This window comes from Mytilus californianus, unplaced genomic scaffold (genome assembly GCF_021869535.1).
Source record: "Mytilus californianus isolate M0D057914Y unplaced genomic scaffold, xbMytCali1.0.p SCAF_3, whole genome shotgun sequence".
NCBI lineage: Eukaryota > Metazoa > Mollusca > Bivalvia > Mytilida > Mytilidae > Mytilus > Mytilus californianus.
Window position 1 is genome coordinate 24,072,756 of NW_026262679.1, and position 18,864 is coordinate 24,091,619.

The following is an 18,864-nucleotide window of genomic DNA, read 5'->3' on the forward strand; positions in this document are numbered from 1 at the left end:
CTCTATGTACAATTGAATATAATATTCTTATATCAAAATGTTTCAAAAATAATAATCCAATATTTAGTATAGAACTTGATGATGTTTACTTTTTAAATGAAATATATACTTAGAAGTCTGCAGGTTTAAAGGTTTCACCTTGGGTGTTACTGAAAAATTAAAGATTTTCTATTGCTTGATATTGAAGTTAGGAAGGCTTTTAATGATGTTCAATGATCATGATGAGCTAGGAAACCTTTATTCAAACTGTTTTATGTGTCATTGATCTAAAAAGTTATCACAAAACATGATGCATGTCTGAAAAAAGTGGCTTTAGTACAATTATTATTGAATTGGCAACAAGATTTTGTCGCTGACCTTTATTATGGTGGCAATTTTATTAAAGGAAATACTAGAATGGTTTATGCAATGAGAGATAAAAAAAAAAAACAAGACATTAGCCGATTGATGAGAGATTTGGGCCATGTTACTTAAAGAAAGATGACTTACAAAACTTATCTTACAACATCAATAAGTCAACAGGCAGCACAATTTATCAAGCTACATCTGTTTTCTTCTTGTTAGCTGATTTTCCTTTAGTTCCAGCACTATTGGATATTCCAACCCTGAAATCAAAATAATTGTTAATTTTATATATAGGTAACTACAACATGTACAAGATATTGATGGTTTTTTTCTGGTATGTAAAACTGGTTAATGCTGTTGATGATCCACATTTTAAAGGATTCTATATCAGTTAATGGAAACCAAATCAAGGTACAAGTCACTCACTTAACAGAACAAATATAAATAAACTGCTTCGCTGAGCGCAGCTAGATACGCCAGCAGAGGTCCAACCCTGAACAGTTGGGGCAAAAATGGACACAATATTCAAGCTTGATTCAGGTCTGAATTTGAATTGTAATTAAATATTTGACATATTATAGGTTTCTGAATAAATGTAGTCAAAGAACTTGAAATTGGTTATATGAATTGAATTTATATTCAATTAAAGATTTCTTACTGTTGTGCAATACTTAGTAAATCTGTTGTCAGACTATAAACAAATAAAGTTCAATAAATTCTCAATGTCATATTAGAAATTTATGAATATAAAAAGGGAGCTTACATCATGAGAATTGGTGACAGCATTTTTGAGTTATTGTCCGAAAACTGGAAAATCACCCCTTTTTTTAATGAATAAAACCCCATAACTCAGAAATGTAAAATGTAAAATTTATAAAATTCTAAAGGGAGCTTACATCAATATATACAAACAATTCTCAAAAGTTTCATAAGAATTGCTGAAAGCATTTTTGAGTTTTTGTCAGAAAACTAGAAAATCCCCCCTTTTTTTATGAATAAAACCCTGCAACTCGGAAACAAAAATCTAAAATTTATAAAAATCGAAAGGGAGCTCATGTCAATAGATATAAACAATTCACCACACTTTCTTGCAAGTTGGTGAAAGCATTCTTGACTTATTGTCCGAAAACTGGAAAATCCCCCTTTTTTTAATCAATAAAACCCCTTAACTCTGAAACGTAAAATCTAAATTTTATAAAAAACGAAAGGGAGCTCAGGTCAATAGATATAAACAATTCACCAAAGTTTTATGCAAATTGGTTAAAGCATTTTTGAGTTAATGTCTGACATGTTGACGACGGACAGACGGACGGACAGACGGACGGACAACAGTATACCATAATACGTCCCGTAAACGGGCGTATAAAAATGTGGCTGAATTCCTTGCCTCCAACTGGGAAACCCTGGTTTGGTATCGAACTTGTAAAATGACATATTAGCAATAGCCAACTTACAAATTTTTAGGTTAGGCAAAGATTTATGATAATTCAAAATTAATGCCATACTGGTTAAAAATTATGGAAAAGTCTTAATAATGAAAAGAAAATTAAATTTGATTTAAGAAAGACAACTTTGGTCAATACATTTCTTCTCCTTTACAACATTTTTTATCCTGAATTTCAAAAGTAACAGCCATTATTTAAATTTTAATGTAAATGGCACTCACTTAGATCTTTTCTTAGAGTTCTGAGGTAGTCCATGACATGTGTACTCGTGTTGTATCAAAGCTGGTTCTCTACTGAACTGACGCTCACAATGTCCACACTTGTGGGTACTGCTGTGTAGATGAACATTACGTACATGTCTGTTCAAATCACCTACCACAAATATTGATATTGATAAAAAATGTATAAGAAAAGTTATTTTGTCTATGTCAAAGCATTAAGCAGTGAACAATTTAAACACATTCCTTTCTCCACACCTTGTGAAGAATGGCTACCCAAACAGTTAACTTATGACTGGTTACCCAAACTGTCTACTCATGACTGATTACCCCAACTGTCTACTCATGAATGATTACCCCAACTGTCTACTCATGACTGATTACCCCAACTGTCTACTCATGAACCGATTACCCAAACTGTCTACTCATGACTGATTACACCAACTGTCTACTCATGACTGATTACCCCAACTGTCTATATATTACTGGTAACCCAAACTCTCTACTTAAGATTGCTTTACCCAACTTTCTAGCTGTTTTAATTAACTAACCTTAAATTTAAATTAAATTTTCATTTAATTATAACTGGTTAGTATCTTTCTAATTTCAATCTTGTCAACAATATTTTTGCAAATCAAATGGAACAGTATTATATATTTCACTTTAGGTACTGTGATATGAAGTTTAATTTTCAGTTTCACAGACTTTTTCTTTCTTACTTTCAAGAATCTAAAGTAAGTGGTCCACATAATAAAAATTTTGTTCACATAAATATGATGCTGGTGTCCTTTTACATCAAACAACGTGTTATTCATGCCAGACAGGATATGCTTACTTTTCTAGAGCATTTAAATGCACATCCAGTTTCAGACGAGTGAATTTTTTATCTTGTATCTGTAGGGTCCCTTGGTATTTTTCAATCTTGCTAGTTTATCATTTCCATTTTATTTAAAAAAAAATATAAAATAAAAGGAGAATGGGGCACAGATGATGCTCCTGCTTGCATATAACATTATACAGGAACGTAACTAGAGAACCGTAAAAGTGACGCCACCCAAATTCGAACTTGAATGTTGGCACTAGAGATAAATCTATCCATGGTAACATACATACCTGACTGGCAAAACTTTTTATCTGAACAATAAGGACAGGAAAATACACGTTCTTTCTTGTGAAACCTCATGTGAACTACTAAATCACTCCTTCGTATATAACCTTTAAAAAGAAGTAAGTGTTGGAAAAATCAGATGCGTTATTAGACAGAATTAAAGTAGTTCATTCTTGAACTGAGAAACTTCTGTAAACAGAGTAGTTCTTTGCTTTATACTCACTTTTAGTAATTATAATAAGTAAACAAGTCACTCAGTTGAAGCAGTGACCTTGACTTCACTGTTAAGATTTTTTTGCTTTTTTATGAAATTTTGTTTTCATGTAATATGCAATACTTATGAAGTTATCAATGTGGTGATCTAATTCAATAAATAAAACTTACCGGTAATATTTACTGGGTAATTTAATATATATATGTGTTGATAAGTTGATGTAAGTAAAAATTATTTTTGAAAACATGGTAGATGATACATATATACCTTTATTCCAACATAAACAAGTTCGTGATGTGATTATAGATAAAATCATGTGCAATTAAAGAACCTTCGTGAGAACGCATAATAAGTGAGAAATTCACATGACAAAAAAACTATAATTTTTTTCAAGCAGTCGCTGAACCATGAAAATGAGGTCATGGACAATGGACATATGACAGAAAGAAACTTGGGTATATCTTATGTGTGCTTTTTGTAACAGTTTCATTGGTCTACATTATTGAGTATATGTCTACATGGGAGATAACTCCTTACCTTTACCACATTCTTGACACCTATATGGTTCCTGGTTTGAGTGTATCAGTAAATGTCGCTTTAAGTCACATCGTTGTAGAAACTTTCTTTCACATACAGGACATTTGTAACGGTCCTTAAATAGAGAGGTATTACTTTGTTTACTTATTTAACATACAGTACTAATGTGATTTTAAAAGGCAATTATGTTTTATCAGCATATGATATAGTTTAAATGTTAATTTTAACAGGATTTTAGAAAATTTTCTTCAATTATTTCTTCAACTGTATGCATAAAAATGTTTTGGGAGATAAAAAAGTCAAAATAAATGATAATAATTTCATCACCAACGAGTATTAGAAATGTAATACTGTGGATTCATTTATTTTCGTGGGTACCAATTTTCGTGGATTGAGGAAAATTTGCATTTTCGTGGATATTTGATTTCGTGGTTTTGCCAAAGTCTGCATAAATTCCTATAGAAAATTTGTTATTCGTTGGACATTGGAATTCGTGGTTCCCGGATAACCACGAAAATTGGTATCCAACGAATAATAGTGAATCCACAGTATTTTTTTTGGTGGGGATTTTACATCAATTCCTAACATGTCTTAGTTTATAGTTTGAAACAAGACTAACTATTTCTTTTTTATGCATTGATATTTTGCACAATACTTTGCTCTGTCATTGTCTGTGTAATGTGCAATATTGTTAATTCCTGCACTGTTACCCGTAATCCGGCTGCTGCCTAAAATCTACTCTGAAGTTCATGTACAAAAATTAATATTGCAGTGTAAGAGGACATAATTTCATTTCTGCAGGTTAACTATTTAGAGCTTTGTAACTGTGAATATCATTTGAAACATTGTAGTAAATATTGTGTTTTCTTGTGATTTTGCCATGCATTACATCCATTTTATAAAGTCAAATGCTTTCCTTAACTTATTTTTTACTATATGTTCTTCTACATAGTTTTTGTTAATTTATTATTGTAAAATAGCAGCTGGAGAGTAGAGATCTCAGGTTATGAGAACAAATCCATAATCTTACCTTAAATCTAACATCATGTATAAGTTTGTGTCTGGTAAAATTACCATGCCTGTTAAATTCCAAACCACATATATCACATTTAAATAACTCTTCATTAGTTGGTAGATTACCACAAGGCTTTCCAGATTTCTTCCTCCCAGGAATTCCTTTGGATTGTTCCTGTTCAACTCTTGTTCTCTCCTTACTTGCATTTGCCAGTAAAGTCAAAACCTCATTCTCTAATTCCTCTGTTTTATCTTTAGTAGTATCACTTGAGTCTTTACTTTCATTGGCTACATTTTCTGAATTAGCAGCTGTTACTGTACATTTAGTTGTTTCTGATTCTTCAACAAATTCTTTATCAATGTCCATTTCTGTACTTCTTATTTTATTTTCTATGGAATTTTCATTTTTCTTTAATGTCAGACAATTATTTTGTCCATTTAAAAGTGAAACATATTTTGTATTATCAGAAGCATCTTTCACATTTGTAAAAATTTGCAGTTGTGGTGAAGATTTGGTTACTATAGGAATAAGCTTCTCTTCCTTATCAACTGTACTTGTAGAAACTGAGTTGTCATTAGTTTCTTTGGAAGTTGAAATATCTTGGGAAACAGTTTGCCATTCAGTCAGGTCACATGACCTTACATCTTTTACTTCAAAAGTCAAAGAAATTGTTTTCCCATCGATTTTAATTTTTGTATTTTTCTGTGAACTTTGAACTCTATTCTGCAAACTTGTGCTTTGGTTTATATGAAGTCTGTTGTTAACCATATTTTTTTTATTTGCTACTCGTCTTGACATTTCAACATTTGAAGTTTTATTATTTGACGACTTTACTTTTGATACACATTTTTCTGCTGTTGCTCGGACATCAGTATCAACTTGTTTTGCTTGATTACTATTCTGAATTTGATTGACATCCTTCCCTGGCAAATTCTTCAACATCATGAGGTTGCCAATAACAACAGCATTATGTACAGTCTGAATTTGTGTTGGTGTTGACTGATTAAAACTATTGATATTAACCTGTGTTGATTCTGTCTGTTGATTAGTATTTGGTTTGGCACCAGAAATCAGGTATCCAAATGGAATAACCTGAACTGTCTGTATACCTGATAAAGTTGATATAAGAGGGATGGAGTGAACATAATTAATGTTATCCATCGCAACAATATTACTTGATGTGACAGCTGGCCTGACTCCACCCTCTAAAGCTGCATCAGATATACTATATTCTTCAGCTTGTTCTTCAGGCATCATTAGACTTTCGTTTGACATTCCGAAGTCAGATACTAAATCATTTGACACACCAAGATCTAACTTAAAATCTGCAGCACTGAGATGCTTGTCTGTGTTTCCATGAAGAAGATGGTCAACATCTTCTGAACTTCCCAGGAGTTTTACTGGTAGATCAGATGCTGAATGTTCAAATGAAGTCCCCGTCAATGAACTGGATTCAGTGAAAGGAAGCTCCATTTCACAACTTATGTCCATTATTATAACTGAAAAATAATTCAATGAGTTTTTACTCATACTAACCAACCAGTCATTATGGTAATTTGAAGACAAAATTTCTTAAACAGACTGCAGATATAAAATGCCAACATTAACAAAGAAACTTTATTTCTAATCTGTCTTGAAAATGAATGTCTGAGTGAAAATGTCTACAGCAAAATAAAGTTTTGACTCATTCTTGTTTTGTAATCGAAAGAAATTATTTCATTTTTAAAGCTTTAAAAAGCTTTGTATCTATTTTCTTTGTTTTGGCATTCTATATATACTAATGGTTTGACCTATATTTTGTGCTTTAACTGTAACTTTTTTCCCATTTGTTCCAAATAACTTTTGGGTATGGGTTAAGGAGAGCTTACTACATGTACATGTACTCACAAATCTTACTACCAAATGTCTAAATGCCTACGCTAGGCTAAGAATCTTGTCAGTGGTTACCACAGTCTCATCACTTAATTTTGTCAGTTAAGATTACGTTAAAATCAGAGCCAGTCTTATACCAAGGGCACTTGTGCATCACTGAAATTCATATTTAAGGTAATCAATTTTCTTTCATTCATTTTTGTCATGTGTCATTGACATAACAGTACCCCAAATTTCTTTTGTTCTTATTTATATATGTAATTGTATACTCGCTCTACCAAATAATTGGCTTTAACTAATTTTACCATTAAATTAAACCTGTTGTTATATTTACAGAATATGGTTTTCATTTAAACAATCAGTTGACAACGAAAGACATCTAATAAATGACAAGCAATACAATTATTTTTTTTGTTGACATACTAGAAAACATTCGTATTTGTGGATTTAAAAATTAAGAAAACTTTCAGGCAACTCTACACGCATGATCAGTGTAAAGAAATGTAAAATATACTTAAATCTAATCAAGAGTGCACACCTTGAAATGTATCACCTGCTTTACTTATTGTGATTAAATTTGTGTTGAATGTCTGCAATAAGAAGGTTTTACTAAAAGTACCACATAAACTTAACATATCAATGATCCATGTAAATGAAATCAAGGTCAGATGAACTCTGCCAGACAGACCTTACAATCATATCATCCACCAGATATTGTTAGTCAATTCCTTATCTATCTAAGAAACAGACCTAATTAAGAAAATTGAACATTGACCAATGAACCATAAATATAATGTCATGGTCAGATGAACCATACAAGACAACATGTACACCATGTACACCATGAAATCATTCCATACACTACATTTGACCTATTGCTTGTAGTATCTGAGCAACAGACATGCATGTAACCATGAAAACTAAACATGGACCAATGAACCATCAAAATGAGGTCAAGGTCGGATTAACCATGCCAGACACACATGTATTGCTTACAATCATTCCATTCACCAAATATAGTTGACCAACTGCAAATAGTTTCTGATAAACCATGAAAACTTTACATTGTCTAATGAACCATGAAAAAAGGTCAAGGTCAGATGAATCCTGCCTCCTTACAATCATTCCTTACACTGAATACAGCTGATCTAATGCTTATTATAAATCTATGGAATAACTACGTCTCGTTCTAATCTCTTCGGGATTCATAGACCAGAGTGGTTTCCTTTGCTCCTGTCTGACAATCAACAAACTGATTTTACTACCATGGATTTGGTGGCACACTGACCCAACCCTAAATATTTTCTGATTTGGCTATCCACACAATTATTTTCTGAGCAGTCAAATCAAAAAGGCGCTGGCTACAATTAATTACATTGAAATGTAAACCAAATACCATTGACTTTTCATAGTTGTTCCATTTAATTTTTAAACAAACCTTAACACAAACATTAACTTGTAAACTATTTAAAAGTTTCAAAGTCAATGAACCATAATAAGGGGGTGGGCGTTATATAATTTCCATGGAAATGAAACTTGCAAATGCCAATACATTTGCATACCGAATATCATAGACTTAACATTAGTGGTTCATTTTAAACTGACCTAATTACAAACTAATACATGTAAACTACGCAAAAGTTTCAAATTCAATAGACCATTACTGAGGGCTAAGGACCAAATATTCTCCATGGAAATGAGATGTGCTAATGCTTATACAACTGCATACCAATTCTCATTGACCTACCACTAACAGTTCCCCTTAAACTGACCTAATCATAAACTATTACATGAAAACTAAGCAAAAGTTTCAAAGTCAATAGACCATGACTGAGGGGGCGGGGCCAAATAATCTCCATGGAAATGAGATATGCCAATGCTTATACAACTGCATACCAGATATCATTGACCTACCACTAGTGGTTCCCAATAAACTGACCAAATCACAAACTAATACATGTAAACTAAGCAAAGTTTCAAAGTCAATACACCTTGACTGAGGGGGCAGGGCCAAATTATCTCCATGGTAATGAGATATGCCAATGCTTATACAACTGCATACTAAATATCATTGACCTACCACTAGTGGTTCCCAATTAACTGACCTAATCACAAACTAATACATGTAAACTAAGCAAAGTTTCAAAGTCAATAGACCATGAATATGGGGGTAGGGCCAAATAATCTCCATGGTAATGAGATGTGCCAATGCTTATACAACTGCATACCAAGTATCATTGACCGACCACTAGTGGTTCACCATGAACTAGACCTAATCACAAACTAATACATTGTTGACGCCGCCGCCGGAAACAGCAAACCTATGTCTCGCTTTTTGACTCTGTCAAGGTGAGACAAAAACTAATACATGTAAACTAAGCAAAGTTTCAAAGTCAATAGACCATGAATGAGGGGGCAGGGCCAAATAATCTCCATGGTAATGAGATGTGCCAATGCTAATACATCTGCATACCAAATATCATTGACCTACCACTAGTGGTTCACCATGAACTAGACCTAATCACAAACTAATACATTGTTGATGCCGACACCGGAAACAGCATACTTATGTCTCGCTTTTTGACTCCGTCAAGGCGAGACAAAAACTGTAATAAAAACAGCTTTGTCTATAATTCTATACAAGACTGGAACAATCTAGATCTACCATCCAACATAAAAAATATAACAAATAGATCTGCTTTTAAGACTGTAGTTAAAGAACAATTAATAAATTGCTTCGCTGAGCGCAGCTGGATACGACCACAAAGGTCCAACCCTGAACAGTTATCAGAATATAGGCATAGCAGATTTCAACTTTTGTATATGTATATGATTGAAAACAAAAAATAATAATGTTAAGAGATTATAACAAAAAATAATAATTCAAGTAAAAATTCTCATAAATTGCGTCGCCAAGCACAGCTGGATACGACCGCAGAGGTCCAACCCTGAACAGTTGGGGCAAATATGGACACAATATTTGCGCTTGATACAGGTTTGAACTTGGATTGTAATTAAATATCTGACACAAAATAGGTTTCCGACACAGAATAACTGTAGTCAAAAAACTTAGTATTGGTAATATGATTTGAATTTATATTCAATTTATGCTTTTGTGCAATACACTATGCTGTTGCGTATTGACCCCCCTTCCCATCTTTTTTTTGCAAAAAAAAATAATATTTGAAGAAATTTTCTTTTTAATTTCTGAAATCTGAAATGAGAAAAAAATGTTCCCCCCCACAATTTCATATTCCCCCCCCCCCCCCCCTTCTCCCAATTTTATTTTTCAATTCCCCCCTTTCCCTTTTTTTAAAAAAAATTCTTTCCCTCAAGATAAGGTCATAATCTCAATTCAAATTTCTAAAGGAGTTTGCAACCATAATTACCCATTAAAATACATCATAAAAGTCCTAAAATAGAAAATGACATACATATTCAAGGCTAAAATTAATATTAATTACTGTAACATTTAAAAATAAATTGACAGCTAATCACCTCAAGACAATAGAGCATTTCTTATACATAATTTACAAGCAGTGTAAGGGAGGTAATCCAAAACATACACACCATTGTATATTAAATGTGATTGGATTACCTCCCTTAAACTGCTTTAAAATTGTCCATTAACCAGGAAACCCTTGTTTTTCCCCTTTTTTGCCCCTAATTCCTAAATGGTTTGAGCCATAACCCCCTTAAGTCAATACTCACCATCCCTTTGTGGTATGGAAACTTGTGGTATAATTTCAGAGAGATTCATACACTTAAACACAAGTTATTGTCTGGAAACTACAAAAATGCATATTTGGGCCCTTTTTTTGCCCCTAATTCCTAAACTGTTGGGACCATAATCCCCAAAATCAATCCCGATCTTCCTTATGTGGTTATAAACATTGTGTTTAAATCTCATAGATATCTATTTACTTATACTAAAGTTATTGTCCGGAAACCTACTGTCTTCGGACGACGACAACGACAACGTGATACCAATATACGACCACAAAAATTTTTTGCCGTCGTATAAAAATAACAGCAAGAAACATTGAAACTGGAGACCTTTTAATATGTTGTTTAAGAAACATTTGATCTTTCTTTCTTTTTTTTTGGTGAAAGTCAAATTTTAACAACAAATTAAAATATTATTTTTATATATTTTCAAACAAGGGACCCCATTGGAAATAAGCTATACTATGTTTTTACACGGGAAACTCCACACTAAAATTTACAACAAAAGGGACGATTTTTCGTTCCCTATTGTTAATTTTCACTTTTTGGATGGTGATGTTCCTTTGGCACCATCTTAAGTTGTTTATATTTCACAACTCGTCCGCTATGCCCGTGTCTGTTGTGGCGTTTTTGATTTTAACGAACGTAATCTATGTATTACTGGTAAATTATTAAGCCAGGGATTTCGTTACCAAAAATGACTTAAAACCTTTACTAAATTCTTCCACAGATATAAAGATTTGGTTTTGAAGTTTGGTTGTACCTGTAGAAAACTTATTTCAAACGGGATTTTTGCACATCCTCATTTTTACGGCAATATTGTTTACCGTACCCGGAAATTTAGAAACGATTCTGGTAAACTTATCGATCCTTTAAATAAACTTATTCTAAAAGGTTACCAATTCAACACTGTAATTAGATCATTAAATATTGTTTTTATTGGTACTGATATTGATTTTGTTTTCAGTAAATTAAAAGCAAACTAAATATTATTGTTATATACATATACACATTCATGGATCTACAATCTGTCGATACCTGTATCTTGGCATTGCACAAGGTCATGTTTTTCTCTGACTGTTTATGACGTCTTTACACTAAATCCATTGGATGTTGGATGTGTACGGATTGATAATTTAGTCTTAGATGCATGATTTTTTTTATTAGTTGTTAGTGGCTTTGAACTAGCTGTCAGTAACTGTGAGTACTCTCAGATCTGTACTTAGTGTCTTTTTGTTGTTTGGATGTACAAGTACCCGGCCACGTCCACTTGTAATTGTAGTATTTGTATTTTTATTCATCTGATGAGTTAAGCCTCTTTCAACTGATTTTATAGTTTGTTCTTATGTTGTACTGTTACACCACTGTCCCAGGTTAGGGGGAGGGTTGGGATCCCGCTAACATGTTAAATTGAAAATACTTACTTTAAAAAAAGGGGGGATGGAGTGGTAATAAAATCAAAATACTTCAATTATTTGGCATTTTAATTTTCAATGCTCAATAAAATGTAAATGTAACTTATTTCCATTTCTGTAAATGCATATATGTATATAAAAAAACCAGGTTTTTGTCTATTTAATACTTTATAACCAACATGACAGTACAAATGTCACATCACGTCGCAAACACGTAAGGTGAATCAATCTAGTATCACATGCTTACCACAGCACTATCAAAAAATCCTGGGGAGAACACTGGCTTGATAATTATTATTATTCAACAAATAGTGTTTGAATAGTTTTTAAGTATTAATTGTTTTAATCTTCTTTATTGGGATGTATGTACGGACGGACGTATGGACAAGGGTAAACCTTAATGCCCCATCCGCTAAACTGGGGGAATACAAAGGGAAACAAAGATTCAAACATTATACAGTTATATAAACGAAGTTCAGGAAAAATTGATACTTCAAATGCAAGTTTGACAGCAGTGAACTAAAAATATTGTGAACTTGTGTATGCATGTATCCATGGAAGATGTAGTTTCATTTCAAAATCTGATGGAGGATGTTCAAAGCAAAGGTAGGTTTTTTCTTCCTATATAAATATCAATTGGTCATTAAATCAATATGAATGATTTAACTTCAAATAGGAAAATTGCAGAGTGGAACTGTTTAGTGTGCAAAATCGACATGCACATTGCTGCATCACTCGTTTGGCTAATAAAAATAGGTCGGACTAAAACATGCACCCAGAAGCACATATAAGAGCACATATTAGATGTGCAGTAGCTGCCATTGTAAATAAAAATATATAATCTATATGCAATATTGCATAATTGAATTTTTTACGAATAAAAGTGTTCAAGTTGTATTTTATATGGTCCATACTATATATACTTCTTTCCCAGCATATATATTGAAATGCATGAATGTAACAATAACACAACGTAACCATTGACACAAATATTATTGTTATGCTCGTGATTAATTGGTTCCTAACCCAACCTAGCATTCTGCCAATTAGTGCACAACGTAATAATAAATTTTGTCCTATTGTTACATTTTCAAGGTAATACCTGGGAACAGTATATCTAAAGGGAAATGAATCTGATAGGCCTTTCAGTATAAAATTGATAAAATCCCGAACTATACAAGACTTAGCGAGATTTCTGGCTTTTGGAAGCATCTGACTGAAAAACTATAGGAGGAACTGCTCAATAAATTAACCACATAATTCCAAATGTTCAACAAATACAAGTTTTATCATAAAGAAGTTATATCTTGTCATATAAAATTACCAATATAAGTGTGATTTATTTGATGTGAAGTGTTTAATAATGGTTTGTGAAATTCGCGGTTACTGGGAATGCAATCAGTGCCATATTTTTATTACCCTTTTGCATTCTGTACCCTTCTGTAATGAAATAAATGTATTATGACAAATTTGAAGTGATAGATTACATGTTCGATACACTGGCATCACTTGTTACTTAGTTTGAATAACATTTGATTGACATTATCAAAAATTATTAAGATAATAGCGAGAAACGTATTTTACACATCCGTTTCCATATCGTGTCATTTATTTACTATGACCCAACGATAAAATCGGCTATAATTAGGTGTGTCAATTCCCATCAATATATATGTTGCTGGTAAAACTAATAGTAGCCAGTGTCAATCAAAAACCCACACAGGACTCAGATAATTTATACCATAACTTCATAAGGAATACATAAGATTTCAATTTCGATTTTATGAATGGACTGTCCCGTTAGACCTTGTGGTCATTTTGGAAAAGACGTGTCATAGGACATTGTGACGTAAAAATATATGCTTTATGACGTCATTTTTTGAAGACCATGTACATGTATTTACGTCTGGTTCATTTTTTTCATACGTACACCGTAATATTATAGTCATTGCATTAGCTATTTCTCTTTAAATCTTACTTAGGTTTCCTTTTTATGAAAAGAATATTGTTAATTCAAACTTCATTATGCTCTGCTATCTTTTTCACCACACATTCTGCTGATCTTTCTGCAATGTGCACTATACTGCGCTGTGTTGTTTTTTTTTTTCAGTACCGGAAGTAGTTGGATTATGTCCCTTTATATTTGTAAGGCGGTCTCACTAATTAGCGACAAGAAGCGACAAAAAGCGTCCAGAAGCGACAAGAAGAAAAATATTAGCGAGAAGATAAAATAAAGGACAAGTAGGTTCATTTGCTATTAGGGAGCTACCATTTGATTTTTATCGGGGGGGGGGGGGGGGGGGGGGGGGGGGGGGGGGCTAGGATGAAAAATTGTGTCCTGCCTTTTTTTTTAGTTGTAATCTCTGTCCTGCCTTTTTATTTTTCACTCTATTTTCGGTCCTGCCTTTTTTTTATTACTTTATCCTGACTTTTTTTACATAAATTGTCAACCTGCCTTTTATTGGCAAAGTTGCTCATCCTGCCTTTTTTTTTTTACTCAAAACTCCTGTCTTGCCTTTTTTCAAATTTCATCCTAGCCCCCCCCCCTAAAAATCAAATGGTAGCTCCCTTAAGGGCATACGATACAGTTTTGATCCCACGGTGAATTTTTGACTAAAGTTTGCATACAAGCTGTTTTTCACCTAGTCAGTTCAAATATGTAATAAAAATTATACCTTCATGTGCTATTTTTAGAGATAAATGGGGTAGAAATTTTAGACATTTACTGGAAATTTCGGTTTCTTTGAAATGTCTATCCTTTAATTGGAAAGACATACCTAACTTTTTTTGTTTGTTTCAAAAGATAAACGCAAACGGACTTTTGTAAAAACATCCGTAATATCTTCTCTACAGAATTGTGTAACACTTCTTTGGAAATAATCTATTTATTCATATTTTCATGATTTTAGTAAAAAAAACGGCATTTTTTGCTGTATATTACGGAAGCCGATAAGGGCCATTCAAAAAAAAAATTTTATGTCGTAATTACGACATAACATGTCGTAATTACGACATAACATGTCGTAATAACGACATCACTATGTCGTAATTTCGACATAACATGTCGTTTAAACGACATCGCTATGTCGTAATTTCGACATAACATGTCGTTATAACGACATCGCTATGTCGTAATTTCGACATAACATGTCGTTATAACGACATCGATATGTCGTAATTTCGACATAACAAGTCGTTATAACGACATCGCTATGTCGTAATTTCGACATAACATGTCGTTATAACGACATCGCTATGTCGTAATTTCGACATAACATGTCGTAATAACGACATCACTATGTCGTAATTTCGACATAACATGTCGTTTAAACGACATCGCTATGTCGTAATTTCGACATAACATGTCGTTATAACGACATCGCTATGTCGTAATTTCGACATAACATGTCGTTATAACGACATCGATATGTCGTAATTTCGACATAACAAGTCGTTATAACGACATCGCTATGTCGTAATTTCGACATAACATGTCGTTATAACGACATCGCTATGTCGTAATTTCGACATAACATGTCGTTATAACGACATCGCTATGTCGTAATTTCGACATAACAAGTCGTAATTACGACATCACTATAGCTATGTCGTAATTACGACATAGCTATGTCGTAAAAACGACATCGCTATATATATAAAAGAATATGTATTATGATTGCCAAGAGACTAAATGACACAGAAATAAGCAACTATAGGTCATCATAATGCCCTCAATAATGAGAAAAGCCCCCGCATAGTCAGCTATGAAAGAGGGACGAAAGATACCAGAGGGAGAGTCCCCGAAATGACAGCTGTTTAACAATTTAATTCAAACGAGTGAAAATAACGGTTTTAATAATGTACAAACAAAGACCGAAACACGAATATGTAACACAGCAACAAATGACAACCACTGAATTACAGACTCCTGACCGCTATCTGATAATAACGACAACCTTATAGTTTAACTTTTCACTTTTTGAAGCGATAGGAATTTCAAAATGGTCGCCAGTAAAGGCAAAGTTTGTATCGTAAACAAATTCATCTTTTTTTTTTTTTAGAATATTGAACACTTTATGCAATCAAGCTTAATTAAAGTTATTCACTAGCACCTCAGACTTGCACATACTAGAACTTTATTTATAATCAAGTCAAATGAGACCCAGTTGAATAGGGGAGCAATTCAAGCTCCCTGGATCCTCTAATTATGTTTGGCATTGCAGGTTCTGAATAAGATGAATTTTAAGCTTTTCCCAATAAAGACTATGTTAAACTTTGGACTCATAGTGCTCAGACCCACGGATCTCTGTACCTTCATTTGTACACACTTGAATCTTAATGAACTACTGAGGCTTGAAGCAAATTATAACTGTATTGCTATTGTTGGTTCTTAATGAGATTCTTCAAGCGTCCTCCCCATTGAAGCCCTATTAAAACTTTGTACCCCAAGTTCTTTTAACCACTGTTCCCCAGGACAACTATTCCTACAAACTTAGAGGGAGGTTTGGGATCCCGCTAACATGTTTAACCCCGCCACATTCTTAATGTATGTGTCTGTCCCAAGTCTTTAATTTACATATTTGTTTTTCGTTTATTTTTGTACATAGAATAGGCCGCTAGTTTTTCTCGTTTGAATTGTATTACATTTGTCATTTCGGGGCCTTTTATAGCTGACTATGCGGTATGGGCTGTGATCATTGTTGAAGGCCGTACGGTGACCTATAATTGTTAATTTCTGTGTCCTTTGGTTTCTTGTTGAGAGTTGCGTTTTTGAACAAACCAGAGTATCCCAAAGCCTTGATAACCTCTGTAGGCCCCAAATAAGACGAAAAAAAAACATCAAAATTGGAGAGAAAACAGAAAATAAATGGTTTCTAACCTCAGGGATATTAACCCTTGGCATGCTGAATTGTTATCAGAAATTGTCTAAATTTCGAGTATTTGTAAAAATATGCAAATTATATGCAAATGAGCTGTACCCTGATGCTGATGCATACTGATTGCATTAAATCTAAGATAGCCAAGGGTTAATATCCCTGAGGTTAGAAACAATTTTTTTCAGTTTTCTCTCCAATTTTGATGTTTTTTTTTCGTCTTCTTTGGGGCCTACAGAGGTTATCAAGGCCTTGGGATACGCTGGTTTGTTCAAAAACGCAACTCTCAACAAGAAACCAAATGACACAGAAATTTACAATTAAAGTCACCGTACGGCCTTCAACAATGATCACAGCCCATACCGCATAGTCAGCCATAAAAGGCCCCGAAATGACAAATGTAATACAATTCAAACGAGAAAAACTAGCGGCCTATTTTATGTACAAAAATAAACGAAAAACAAATATGTAAATTAAAGACTTGGGACATACACATACATAAAGAATGTGGCGAGGTTAAACATGTTAGCGGAATCCGAACCCTCCCCTTAAGTTTGTAGGAATAGTTGCCCTGGGGAACAGTGGTTAAAAGAACTTGGGGTACAAAGTTTTAATAGGGCTTCAATGGGGAGGACGCTTGAAGAATCTCATTAAGAACCAACAATAGCAATACAGTTATAATTTGCTTCAAGCCTCAGTAGTTCATTAAGATTCAAGTGTGTACAAATGAAGGTACAGAGATCCGTGGGTCTGAGCACTATGAGTCCAAAGTTTAACATAGTCTTTATTGGGAAAAGCTTAAAATTCATCTTATTCAGAACCTGCAATGGAAATGCAGGACTTCATAATTTACACAAATCTGTACATGCCAAACATAATTAGAGGCTCCAAGGAGCTTGAATTGCTCCCCTATTCAACTGGGTCTCATTTGACTTGATTATAAATAAAGTTCTAGTATGTGCAAGTCTGAGGTGCAAGTGAATAACTTTAATTAAGCTTGATTGCATATAGTGTTCATTATTCTAAAAAAAAAAAAGATGAATTTGTTTCCGCTACAAACTTTGCCTTTACTGACAACCATTTTGAAATGCCTATCGCATCAAAAAGTGAAAAGTTAAACTATAAGGTTGCCGTTATTATCACATAGCGGTCAGGAGTCTGTAATTCAGTGGTTGTCATTTGTTTGCTGTGTTACATATTCGTTTTCCGGTCTTTGTTTGTACATTATTAAAACCGTTATTTTCATTCGTTTAAATTAAATGATTAAACAGCTGTCATGTCGGGAACTCTCCCTCTGGTATCTTTCGTCCCTCTTTTATAGCTGACTATGCGGGGGCTTTCCTCATTATTGAGGCCATTATGATGACCTATAGTTGTTAATTTCTGTGTCATTAAGTCTCTTGGCAATCATAATACATATTCTTTTATATATATATATAGCGATGTCGTTATTACGACATAGCTATGTCGTTATTACGACATAGTGATGTCGTAATAACGACATGTTATGTCGAAATTACGACATAGCGATGTCGTTATAACGACATGTTATGTCGAAATTACGATATAGCGATGTCGTTATAACGACATGTTATGTCGAAATTACGACATGCTATGTCGTAATTACGACATAATTTTTTTTTTTGAATGGCCCTTATCGGCTTCCGTAGTATATCTATCTGATTTAGAAAAAAAATCATCGGTGATTTGTTTATAAAAATTGGTAAAAATAATCTTTATACATAATCAAACCAAATGTCATTTTTAAAAAGAGGGGTCCATGAACTCGTTTTCAAGTTAAATCAGTCTGAATGATAAAAATCAGTCGAAAAATGCATCTTTTCCCGATATGTCACAATTTGACGTCGCGAAAAATAACATTTTACGTTAGAAACGTCATTACCTCCCCTGTAACTGTATCATATGCCCTTTACACAATAGATTTACAGTAAAAAAATCACCCCCTTTTTTTTTTAATCCAAACACTCATGTATACCTTCTGATTTTTAACTATGATTAATAATGAAAATATTTGAACCTTTTATCCTGTTTAGACAGAAAATTTGTGACATTTTTTATATATATAACATCACTG

The 18,864-nt window shown here is 33.3% G+C and overlaps 1 protein-coding gene across 1 annotated transcript; it reads right to left on the reverse strand.

Moving 5' to 3' along the window:
* Positions 1–484: 484 nt before the first annotated feature.
* On the reverse strand, positions 485–13,994 carry LOC127734150 (zinc finger protein 568-like). Its single transcript, XM_052243857.1, has 6 exons — positions 13,874–13,994; positions 4,898–6,381; positions 3,868–3,982; positions 3,122–3,223; positions 2,012–2,162; positions 485–605 (listed from the first exon to the last, which is right to left on the reverse strand). The coding sequence occupies exons 2-6, from the start codon at positions 6,371–6,373 to the stop codon at positions 536–538; spliced, it is 1,914 nt and encodes a 637-aa protein (XP_052099817.1). The 5' UTR covers positions 6,374–6,381; positions 13,874–13,994; the 3' UTR covers positions 485–535.
* Positions 13,995–18,864: the final 4,870 nt, after the last annotated feature.